At 39.8% G+C, this 12,856-nt stretch overlaps 1 protein-coding gene across 1 annotated transcript; it reads left to right on the top strand.

The window, feature by feature from the left end:
- Nucleotides 1-1,216: 1,216 nt before the first annotated feature.
- On the top strand, nucleotides 1,217-12,537 carry gas2b (growth arrest-specific 2b). Its single transcript, XM_056379647.1, has 7 exons — nucleotides 1,217-1,492; nucleotides 2,742-2,851; nucleotides 3,611-3,752; nucleotides 4,973-5,036; nucleotides 5,976-6,549; nucleotides 6,643-6,750; nucleotides 11,703-12,537. The coding sequence occupies exons 1-7, from the start codon at nucleotides 1,270-1,272 to the stop codon at nucleotides 11,907-11,909; spliced, it is 1,428 nt and encodes a 475-aa protein (XP_056235622.1). The 5' UTR covers nucleotides 1,217-1,269; the 3' UTR covers nucleotides 11,910-12,537.
- Nucleotides 12,538-12,856: the final 319 nt, after the last annotated feature.

Genomic DNA, 12,856 nt, shown 5'->3' with positions numbered 1-12,856 from the left:
AAATGAGCCATGCAGCAGCACCGGGAGGCTGGCTCAGGGCTGGAGCTGTATGTCTTATTAAGCCAGTCAGTTTAATCCCTTTGATTAATGATTGTGTGTATTGTGTGGTTGTGAGTATAAGGTCCATGCATGGGAGTGTGTAAAATACGTTTCAGCATGTATTGTTGCTTTTGTACATGTGCAGAACATTTCTGTGTTTTCATGCCAATGAACGCCCATTAGTAACCTCAAAAACAATTACAATTTAATTATTTATTGCGTCTTTCAAGTTTGTCTTAAAACAACACTGACATGCCCGTACATTTCGCCACATGTTAATTGGCATTGGCATATGGCGAAACCTAAAAATGACTTTGTCAGTAGCAAGAAAAACATCTGAAAAAGAAAGAGGGAATTTTACATTAGTAAGACTTTGTGACTGCTTGATTTTCCTGCTGGCTGCTGAAGCTTAAATTAGCCACAGGTGAACATGAATACATTTTCGCTTGAAAAGAGGACTTACATTGGTGGGAGGGGTCTCTCTACAGACAATACGATCAGGAAAAAAGATTAAGCAAGTCTTAACTTTCCCACATTTGGGCATGTGAGTAATGTTTTGAGATAGACTTGAAAGAATGTGGAGCTATCCTTTAACTTAAGCTTGCTGTTAGCTAATTACTGTATACATTATCACAGTTTACAAAATGTTAAGAATAGATAATCCTTAAAACATGAAATTGTAGTGTTTTTGTGATTTTACTTCAATTCATGTGTATTTACTTTATTTTATTTCATTCTTTTCTCAGTCCCACCTCTATCAGTTATTACTCTTTGTTGTTACTTGTGGAGAGCACCCATTGGTTTACACATCAATAACATTTGTAGGTTGTTTCAGTTGTTATTTGTATGTCATGTGTGTTAATGTTGTATTTTGCAAAGGAGTAGTGAAAGACAAACTTTGCAGGGTGCAGCTGAGCCTAGTTCAATTTTTGATTTATAGCTAAAGCTAAAGCCAAACTGTCTTAAATGTGACAAAAACATCTGTAAAGTGACTGTAAATAATGTATTCCGTTTCATTGAAAGCAGTTAAGAGCAAAATTGTTAAATATGAGCATGAAAAACATGATATCGCCCCTTCTTCAAAATCTCTCAGACTTTGATACTAATGAAAATTGTAAAAAAAAAAAAAAAAAAAGGAAAAAAAGGAAAGAAAACCAAGAGCATTATTGATCAAAACAAAAAACATATGTATTATCTCCATCAAGGCCAAAGACCGATTGGAGCTGAAACATGGACAGTGACGTGGGAGTGATGAACACCAGCCTCGAGAGTCCTCTGAGCCCCAGGCACCTGACTGGGTTGGGAATGAACTGTCTTCTAAGCCAAAAGTACAGACACTCTGGGCCGGGCCTCACCAGTCCTCAGGAGTACAACCAGTGGCTGCCCTACCGTCATGACGCCAGCCTGCTGCCCATGAAAGAAGACCTGGCCTTCTGGCTCAACACCATGATGGGTGAGACTGTTGTCCTGTGTTTCAAAAAATATATTTGATTGTTAAAGTCTGTAAAACTGAAAACTGGGATCATGACTTTTCTTTTACAAAATACACACAGGTGTTTTGAATTTGTGCAGCTGAATTACAAGAGAGAATGTTAATTCAAAACTTCAGTGTAACTTATTTAAGTAATAATAACGTACAAAATATCACCTTGGGATGTTGTATGTCACAGTCAAACACAGATGAATAACAAGACTTTACCATTTTGAGTTTGGAACTGGGGCTTTTATTTTGAAGAGAACGGCGAAAAAAGGCTGCAGAGGCGCATTAACCTACTTATTATCCCAAATCCTTGAAATACCTCTCCATTAGAGGAAGCATGGCTGTGACTCCAGGGAAAGGGATGTTTTCTCCCACTTTACTGCATTGTGAGGAAAACCATAAAGCGTGTATACAAGCCACAACCTGTTGGAGGGCGTCTAGAAAGTGACAAGACTCCAACGTGATGAGTTTCTGACTGATGCTAAAACAGGGCAAACAGCTTATTGGCCTGTGAGTACTGATTTGTTTGGAAGCAGAAAAGTGATATTATTAGTTTGGGTTTCAATGTGTTAATGTCTTAAAGTTAAACCCTGATTGTTGGTTGTTGCTTGACACTTCAAAGCTTTTCTCTCATGAAGCATTCCTGTGGCCACGTTAGGTATCTTGTAAATCTATAAAAATGAGATTTGAGGTAAGCAGCAGTGTCATAATATCAAAATGTTGTTTGCAACAGGATGATATTGTAGCAGATGTGTGATTAAAACTGCAATATGCATGTAGATTATGTTATATACATATGCAGGAATGATCTGTTTGCAAATGGTTAGCTTCTCATTTCAGACACCTCCTCAACCGAGGTGTTATAAGATTTTTTTAGTCCAGATTCTACAGTAAATATGTTAATAGGGCTTTTTATGGGTGGTTTTTATTTTTTAGCTAGTTGACAACAGCTAGTTGACACACTGGCTGATCAGCAGTATAATCAGCAGTTCTTTTTCATTTTCGCCAAATTCTTTTCTTAATTTCAAACTTGTTTTGAGTTGATCTCATCTTTGGAGCTTCCTGAAAACTACAGTGGATAGGTTCCTCTTGAAACAAGAGATATAACAGCTTTTTGATGCCAAGCCAGGCAAAATTTTTTCAGACTGATCAGATCTTCTTGGTATATCAACTATATTTTACTGTATGTCATTCTGTGTGCATGTGTGTGCATCCTCCTCAGGTGTGGACCTCACAGCAGACAGTCTGATGGAGAGGTTGGATAATGGTGTTCTCCTCTGTCAGCTGGCACAGCTGCTCCAGGAGAAGATAATCCATGCCAACAATGGCAAGGTGCTGCAACAACACAAAGTCACGCACACATTCAATTCACACACACAAACACAAACACAGAGGTTAGGACTTGTGCAATCACAAAAACACAAAACCACACCTTGCAAGTCATTTTAATCCACCAAAAAACAAACAAACAAATAAAATCACCTAATTTTACCATCATAATAATCTATGCTCAGTGACTTCAGAACGTTTAACTCTGTTGTGCACTTTACTACTATGACTCTACAAACCCTTTACAAGTCACAATAAGGCTGACAAACTGACAATAGATGATGAAGATATCAATTTTGTCTAAACAGATTAACCGAGTTTTTGGCCCAGTTGTCAAGAATCTTTGCTCAAAGAAAATGCAGTAATGTCTGATGTCACAGGTAAAGCCGACAGAACCTGCTGAGCTTTAGATGCAATGGTCTGAGGTTGGCAATGACAATATCTGGAGGTGAATTCAGGAATGATCTATGCCTGTTCATGTTTCCTATTAATAAGCTTCACCTTGCTACAGTAGGTTTTGTTTTGACAAGATCCTATTCATGATTTGTCCTAAATGCACAACCAAAAAAAAAAAAAAAAAACTTGGCATAAGGGAAGAAGATGTCTCTTTCAATATCACTGTCTTTATATTTAAACAATACTGTTATAATACAGATGGCATGTGTATTGGTTATAATTACACATGAGCCAACATTAATCCATTCATGTGTTACTGTAGAAATAACCGCAGTGTGTGTATGTGTCTACTGAAAACAATTACAGCCCTTTATAAGAAGAGTGATCCACTGGCGAGCTGATGCAACTTCTGGATCATTTTTCGCCCGAGACAACACAGCCAACTTCCTTTACTGGTGTCGAAAGATTGGCGTTGATGAGGCTTACCTTTTTGAATCAGAGGATTTGGGTGAGTTAAGACCGGAGATTGCATTTAACATGATGGAGTTTAGGAGCTCTGACCTCCCAGCAATTACTTTTAAGTGATATTATTTTTGTACAGTTTCTGACTAATGGTGATTAGTATGATTAGAATGATTTACAATGTCTCCTGAAACCCAAATAACTCAGTGCCTTTTAAAGTAGAAGGGACACTTGAGTAAAAGACACCTTTTACTTAAAGGTGGTGTTCAAAAGCTGAATATGTTGCAAAACTCAAAACACTGCTCACAAACTTATTAAGAGTAAATAGGAGTACGGAAAGTTCAGATTTCAAGATGAGTCACGATGATCACATTGAATGTGACTGGGTCATGATGATTATATGTTTCTATGCTTTCAGACTTCCTGTATCATTTCTCATTAACACCCCTCTGTGTGTATGATGCTCCGTGTGCCTGAGGAGAAAACTTGCAGTCAACATGCAAACATGGTTCTATATCAATAAACATACTCCTCTCCATGCACTTCTCACCTGGGCATGTCTACGCAAGGCGGCAGATGCGTGAGAACGATAATGTGCAGGTTAATCCCCAGCAACAATGAGTCCCCCCTGCAGGCAGACTAACCTACTTCACTTGACTAATTGAGTGACAGCGAGAGTAAACTTACTGTACTTTTACTTCAGGCTTCACTACCTGCCTCAGTGACAGGGTGCCACAGATGATATCCTCTTTCTTTCCTCTCGTCTCTTCTTCTTGCTGCAGCCATGATGTAATGGTGGATGTCAAATGCAGCTGAATGAAAATAAAACACCATCATTGATAGTGACACTCGCTCTGCTGACATTTTTTTTTTTTTTCAATCATGAATGTCGTGGACTGAGATATGTAGCTGTGCATACTTTTATGCATGCTCAACCACATGTCACCACGAAGAATGAACTAACCCTTTTTATAAATAGTCGACTGGAGGCAGGAGAGGCTTTCATACCCTCATGCCCTCAGCTGCAAATCCAGATCCCACAGGAATTCCTGCTCAGCTTCAAAGATAGAGATGCACAATAGAGACAGAGTACCTCCTGAAAGGCGCCCTGTCTGTTCAGACTACAGCGCCTGTTTTCTTTTGACACAGCCAGAAGTTTATCTCCGGAAACATCTTTCCTCTCAGATGAGTAACTTTTTTAAAATTTTTTTTTATCTTTGCCTCTCCACCTTCTTTGTTTGCACTTTGTGCATGTGCTGTGAGAAGTCCTCCACAAGCAACCTCGGGAGGTGTGCCTGTGCCTGATGGAACTGGGACGGATTGCAGCCAGGTAACTAGAAAAAAAGGGACTGCCCCACCCTCTGTGCAGCTCCTGAAAAGAAAATCAAAACTAAATTACACTGAGTAGAAGACTGCTGTGCACACAAAACACACACAAAAATCTTGACACAGAAGACTCAACATGCTTAAAACTTCGAACCAATAGTAAAGCAAACTTTTCTATCTGCCTTTTCTATCCCCCACAACCCCGTACAGATGAACTCAAGTAACTCCTCATTGACGTCACCCATCATATTCCAATTGTGTTCATTTGACGTCATTTTAAACGTGGCATTATTTAATACAGTTAACTATATAAAAGGTTATACTGTTAGAGCATTTTTTCATTTATTTGAACTGTCAATGTTTGTTCATGTTGGCAGTTACTGCTGCCACTAGCTGGTGTTTCAACCATTTTATTCTACTTAGCTTCATTTCAGCTGGTTGCCCATTAGGCTAATTTTACCAATTTTATCATTTATCCATTACTTTTGGCTAACTGTTCCAACCATTCATCAGTTAGCTATCTATTCAAACCATTCATTTTTTATTTTATACCTACCTGTATACCTACCTGTTTTAACTGTTTATCCATTACCTTTAGTCATAGACTAACTTTTGTATTTCAACTGATTATTTCTAACATTACTTTGAACTATTTCATCTGTTTATCCATTTGGTTACTTTAAGCTAACAAGAATTTAGCTAACTATTTTAGTTTCTCCTTCTATTAGCTGATTAAGTGCCTTTTTTGAACTTTTCTTATTGAACTATTTAAACCACTTATTTGTTACTTTTAGTTATGTATTTGAACCGTTGAGCTGCTTAAACTCTACTCACTTGTTTTTCAAATTAGTTGAGTTACTCCACATCTTTCCATGTACTCCATGGTTTAGTGTTGATTTATCCTTTTGATTGCTGGTATATTTTTGTTAAACCTCTCTCTCAGGTATGGCGTGGAGCCTCCAGGGCTGGTGAAGTTGGAGAGAGAGATAGAGAGGGAGGAGGCGGGTTGCTTATCTCCATCATCCCCTCTGCCCCTCTCCTTTTTTCCATCATTGTATTCACCATCACAGTCATCCCTGCCCCCAGCCCCCTCTCCTCCTCCTCCTCCTCCTCCACCTGCGCCCCTCACTCTAAGCACGACCTCTCTGTCTGAACCCCTCGCTGCCTCCCTCGCCTCTGATCTTCCATCAGCCACAACAAACCCAGTGCCTACATGTTTATCCCCTCCTCAGTCCTCCATCTCAGCCTCTAACCCTTGTGCAACCACAGTCGCAACACAAACGCCTTTGTTCTCTTCATCCTGCACCACTAACACATCTGCTTCACCTCCACTGTCAGCACCCTCACCAGGCCAAACCCTGGTATCTACTGCCAAAGTCTCTCCTACCACAGTAAACAGCCGCACTCCAACAGCTACACCTCCCCCCACCTCCCCACCAGCAGCTCAGACTCCTCGATCCTCAAGCAAATCCACAAGCCGGAGGAGCGCAGGCACCAACAACATTTTGGATGATATTGTAACTATTTTATATCCAGTGAAATGAAGCTTATTTGAGTTTGCAATGAATGTTTGTACTTGATTTGTCCTCCCTCTGTCTAACCTGTTCCAGGTGAGAAACATTATTGAAAACCCCCCTTGCAGCTGTCCCACCAGGTTCCTGGTTGAGAAGCAACCTAAAGGCTGCTACCGTGTTGGGGATAAAGTTCTGTATATTCGGGTAAGTGTGTTCATGCTATCTCGGTCCTCTAGAGATTAAGTTCATACACTACTAATGTGCAACACCAAATATATTTCACATACATACAAAGAACAAACATACATGATGAGGAAATATTGTTAATGAACGTATATGCCAATGTCTGAGTGACTGAGTATGCAGCGAACAAGCGTAAAAAACCTGCAAAGAGGCAGGAGCACTTGGTTTTAACCTTGTTTGTACAATCATGATTAAACTCTATTATGTTTGTGCACTCGCAGCCCTTAGTTAACCACGCAGGGGACTCGGATGTGAACTGCATTTTGTACACACACCATCAACCCTGACCTGCTCCTTGCGACTTTGTATGTAGTACAAAAATGTAGTGCTTCGTACACTTGGGAAAACATTGCCAGTGAACATAATCCAGGCCACAACTTTGTTTCACATCAAAAGATAACGAGCAAAACAAATTAGTAGTAGCTTTAAATGTATTTTCTAGACAGAGGACAAGGTTGGTTCACACCCACCTCCTCCACTGATGTTAATACTGCTTGTGCTTTTTATATTGTTATTAAGTCCAAAAATAGATAAATAATGCAAAAGATTAAAATGAATACATTACAGCTACAGATATAAAATTGTATACGATGATGCAAAATCTGGTATGTGGTAACTTGATACTTTGATACCATGACAAATTGATGCATCATAGATGCTGCAACACATAATAAGATTTTAGGTGCGAAGGCCCGCAAGTCATTAATCAACAGTTGAGTCAGCAACAAGTGCATTGTGTCAGAGCGCCCTAACCCTGTCATTTAGGATGGAGACATCAGTGCCTTTCAGCCTCCCTGAGTCGTGCCTCACATGTATGCGTCTGTACAAAGGCTCGAGGAATGGCCTTCTGGGAGGCAGAGTTGCTTGGCAACCAATGGTCAGGATTGGACTGGGCTGACAATGATTTTCAGTACATAGACCTTCAGCAAAGAGTTCAAACCTGAAGGAAAAACAAACACATCTCTTTCAGGATGATTTTGCGAAGATATGACCGTGGCGTGAGGTTCAAATGGCTGCCCACTCGGGAATCCAAGTCCGTCTATGTGGGGAGGGTTTTGAATATAAGAAGCTATTATCTAAGTGTCTGTATAAACCATCCATCTGTACAAAGACGAAACATAACAGCTTCAGTGTGTGGTATATATTAGAGCATATTGTATGAGTAATCCATGGTCCATAAAGTCATAAGACAGTACATGTTGTAAATAAAAAAAAACACCTAATCATTGGGAATAGCTTAATGATTTAAGCTAAAATCCCTCTGAAATGTGACGTTTTGTGATGAAGATATGATTGTCAACATTAAACAGAGCCACTCACAGCTTTGGTTGTCAACTGGTCACTAGTTGAAACCCATTTAATGCTTTGTTAAATGTATTGAAAGCCCCATTGACCCAACACTTTCTAAACTGGTAATCAATGCCGTCAGCAGCAGTTTGCTTGCAACAGAGTAACATCTACATTTTGACTGGCTGACAGACAACATCTTTTTACTGCCCATTTAGAAAAGAATGCTCCTTTTCAAGTCACTGCACATCTGTTTCTCCACTGCAGACCTGTCAATGACACGGGAGCGTGTGTTTGAACACAACATCAAACAGATGTTGATAACCAAAGCATGTTATTAGTTTATTATTAAGTCCAGTAAAATGCTTTTTTTATGAAGGAAATGAAATGGTGAGAAAATAGAAAAATCACATTTTAGTTATTTTATATTCCAGTATTTCTAGAATTTGTTTTCCTACACTATCAATTGTTGACCTTTTGTTCTCACCTTCTCCATTTAGCCTTGAAAATACAGTGTTTTACCAAAACTATGTGTCCATCTGTCAGTTTTCAGCTATAATTACTAGTTTGTAGACTCTGCTCGCACTGCTCCCTTCCCTTTTCTCCTCACCGCTGACAAGCAAACACACCTCAGCTGTGTGAATAGAGCGCTGCAGCCCATCAACCCTGACTCCATCCAATACCTTGAAGCTCACAGCTGCCTACATGTGTGCGGGGGAAACACGCCATGAACCTCAATTACCATATACCATGATAACCCGTGTGCTGCTCCGTGGAGAGTGTGCCATTCAATGTGTACAGACCTTTTTAAAGAGCAGATACTATTGATTACCCAGACAAAGTCATTAGCGAGGGGTTTAATGTGACTGCTTGTTAATGAGCGGCTGAGCATGACCGCCCCTCCTCACATGTAAACTTTCTACCCCACCTCTCCCCCTCCCTCTATTCCCTATGGAGACTATTCAATCATGCCGGCCCTGGAGTGCTCCGCCATTCTTTGGTGTTAAAAAAGAGGAAGGCTTTTCTTTCTTCTCTGAACCCAATTAGGCTCTCCTTCAGCTTTGTAGCGGGGATGCAGTCTGACTGTGTCAATGGAAGGAAAAGACATTCAAACACTTCACAATATCACGCCATCAGTTCTTTGTTTATTGTGCTATAAACCTAAAAATTAAATGAAAACATCATTTTTTGAAGATTAGTTATTTCTGAGCAAAAGAACCAAAATGAGGATGAGGTTATTGTTTTTCTCGCCCCCCCATGCCTCTTGATAGAAAACCCCTTCATCATCCTCCTTTCTCAAGTGTCCTTGAGCAAGACATCGACTCTGTAGAAGCCACAGGGTCTTTTTTTGTAGGTGACCCTGACCCCTGACCTTACATCGCAGGAGGAAAGTGAAAATATGATTGCCAACAGTGTAGCAGTGTGTGATTTTCATTATTAGTGTAAACCAAACAAAACCTTTGAGCTAAATGCTAATGTCGGCATGGCAACATGTTCACGTTTTTTTTTTTTTTACCATTTTCACCATCTAAATGCTAACATTTGTTAATTACCACTAAAGCTAAAGAACAGCTGAGGCCGAGTTTTGCAGGTAATTAGTTGAGTTCAACTTGAGGAAAACATGGACGTCTGTTTAAATGTTAACTCAAAACTAATTAGGCTGCATTTTCTTACAACCATGGACAGTTGTACCAGATTCCATGGCAATCATTCCAGTTATCGACATTTCATTCATTTTCATTTCCGACAGGAAAATCAGTGGATCACAAAAGTCACTAAGCTTAATCTTCTGGGTGCAATGAACATGAGTACAAAATTATAATGATTTACATCAGCCCACCATTGTATTTATATTAATCAAAATAAAATAAAATCAAGGGGTAAAGCATACAACACCCTCTATCCTCTGACCTATGGTTTGATGAGGAAAAAACAAAAAGAAAAAAGAGAGAAAAGGTTTAGAAAAAGAGGTGAACATTAAGAAATTGCAAAACTAACCCTCATCAGCCCTCAGTTTACAAAGGACTTGGCTTTACTCAAAAACAGCACCAAAAACAGCGGATGTGGCTAAAGCCTGCCTCCTACTGGCAAGTGTTTCAATGACTCGTCTTTCCTGAGTACGCTCATGCATCTTTCAGCAGGAAAGGAGAGAGGGAATCAATGGAGCTGCCGGGGAGGACACAGGGGAATCCAGACGGTAGTTTATGGGCTGCAGACGTAGCACACTTTGTACGGAGACCTGAAGGAGGGGGGCGGTGTGGGGGGTGGTGGGGGGTGGTTGTAGAGACAGAAATAAAGGAGTCTGCCTGACAAAGAGGGCTTGTGTAGAATATTACAGTACAGAAACACTGACTGTGTTTCTTTTATACTAAATCATCAGTTTGGCATATTGGTTGTTAATCATATGTCCCTTAAATTAATGAATTCATTAAAAGACATATGCGTGTTTATACATATATGTTTATATTAACAGAAACCTGGGAGCAAGAAACAGTCATATACCAACAATCAGACAACCAGCACACAAGAAACAAGACATATCAAATAAAGCCACATGAGCAATTAAATTAAGGTTTAAATTTAAACAACTTACATGAAGAACTGATAATTAATGCTGGATATCATTTATAGAGTTTGATCATACATTTCTTTGGGAAACAAACATGATATGATGAGTGAATTTTTGAGAATGAGGAGCAGTCAGAATGATATTCCCTCCACGTCTGACAGGAGAGTGGTTTATTCAGGATGTCAGACTTGACCCCTGTCAACCTCAACATTTTAATCTGCAGGACGACAGCTGAGACGGACCGTGTCTGCAGTTTCCTCTAAAGCTGCCCGTGTCGCCTGCGTGTCGTCTCTGCTTGTACCATTGATTTTTCTTTCTATGTACCCGTGACGCACACCTCCCCGCATGAGAAGAGTAGATCTGCTTGTATTATCACAATCTTAATGGCTCCGTAATGAAGGGTTTATTGGTGATAAGGCAGGAGGGGGTGGGCCGGTGCTGACAGGACAACGGATGGCTTTGAAGCACCTCCTGGGAATGTTAATGTCTCCTGGGAGTTGAGGGTCTGCGCTCAACTCATCTCAATTTCTCCTTTCCATTTTTTTTCCCAGGCTTTATATTGTGGCAGTAGTTGCCATGGCAGCAGTTGGTTTTTCAGCTGTAAGGACGGCTGCCTGTGAAGAATGTCTTGATTCAGATACAACTGACCTCTCTGCAACTGCCGTTCAACTATAGACTGGCTGTACAGTAGTCAGTTTGATTTGTGTTTTTAATTTGTGTAGCAGATCTATGTGGGTGTGCCTTTGTGCGTCACTGCATGCGTGTGTTTGCATGTTCGTATGTGGATTAGTCCTGTGTGTGTGAGCACAGCTGACGTGTGTCATGACGTGTTGTCTCATTTGGTTTAATGAGATTTTGACAAAGCTATCTGAGAGCATAGGAGAAGCTTGTAAATATTAGACTGGTGTGTGTGGAGGGGGAAGGGTGGGGGTCCTCTTCATTACTGATTTTTCATGTAATTGAGAATTCATAAACATCCTTGCAATAACCCAGCCAGAAAATATATGCACACTTTATTTCCTATCAATCCCCGTCTTGTCTTGTGTCACCTCTGCAGATGCTGAATGAGCGTCATGTGATGGTGCGTGTAGGCGGAGGCTGGGAGACCTTTATAAGTTACCTGCACAAACACGACCCGTGCAGAGGAGGACCGGCCGGCAGGTCTGAGGTCAGGGTCTGTAGGTACAAAGCTAAGCCACCCAGTTTGAACATCTCACCTGACAGCTACATGGTGGTGGGCGCCCATTACCGTGGCAAGAAGTAGACTCAAACTTTTGCTTCTGGCTCCTCTTGTTTAATAAGACCAAACTGTAAAAGGTCAGTGATTTAACATATAATTCAAATCCGTATTGTCTCAAATTTAAAGAGAAATCCAACTTTTTCTATTGAAGTTGTAGATACGACTAGTTCTTACCTGATCATTATCTGTATGAATTATTCAACCTACTGTAACAGTAGGTCAGTGAAGCTACATGACTGTATGTATACAAAGATTTGTCAATTAGCAGAAAATTGATAATCAATGAATTGTCTCAAGAGAAAATGCCAAACCAGCTTCCTTAGTGTGAGGATTGCTGCTTTTCTTTGTCACACATGATCACAGACTAAATATCTTTGGGTTTTGGACAGTTATTGAATAAAACAAATCTGAATTATAAATTATAACAGACTGTGACTCGTGTTATTGTAGAGTAGTTAGTAAACATACAGCTCCGAGTTTATGTATCGTGATACTGTAGTTTGAATTTGTATTTTTGAGCTTTTTGGTGTTGTATTTTTGATAGTTTGGATTCCTTAGTTCCAGCAGCAGTTTGTAGTGTTAAATCCATGCGTAGTGACTTTTAATGTATGGAATTATTTTTCCGTATTTTACTGGATAAAATCTGTTTTGGTTTCTGTTTAAAATAAAATGTTTGAAAGATAAAATTACAGCTTATAACATTTTGTTGATATGTGTCATGATTCGTTATTCATTTAATATTCTGTAATACACAATGGATTTAGTATATATATATATATATATATATATATATATATATACCTGTAGCAGTGAGTTTATCGCCTCAGCCTTAAAAAGGCAAAGGCACAAAACATCAAGTCCTCCCTCTAGATGGCACCATGTCCTAAGTGACAAAAGGCCAGGCCTCCCCTCCATGCTTGTTTGAAGGACAGTGCTGTAATGATCATGTTTTACCTCTTGATGACATACAT

Source organism: Seriola aureovittata, chromosome 1 (genome assembly GCF_021018895.1).
Source record: "Seriola aureovittata isolate HTS-2021-v1 ecotype China chromosome 1, ASM2101889v1, whole genome shotgun sequence".
Classification (NCBI taxonomy): Eukaryota; Metazoa; Chordata; class Actinopteri; order Carangiformes; family Carangidae; genus Seriola; species Seriola aureovittata.
Note: the sequence above shows the minus strand (reverse complement) of the source record. Positions and strands in the feature narration are given on the sequence as shown.

Excerpts from the sequence above, each read along its gene's own strand:
- gas2b (XM_056379647.1), top strand. The coding sequence starts at position 1,270 with ATGGACAGTGACGTGGGAGTGATGAACACCAGCCTCGAGAGTCCTCTG. Across the intron at positions 2,852-3,610 it reads TCCATGCCAACAATGGCAAG|CCCTTTATAAGAAGAGTGAT; the intron begins GTGCTGCAACAA and ends AAACAATTACAG. Across the intron at positions 6,550-6,642 it reads ACAACATTTTGGATGATATT|GTGAGAAACATTATTGAAAA; the intron begins GTAACTATTTTA and ends AACCTGTTCCAG.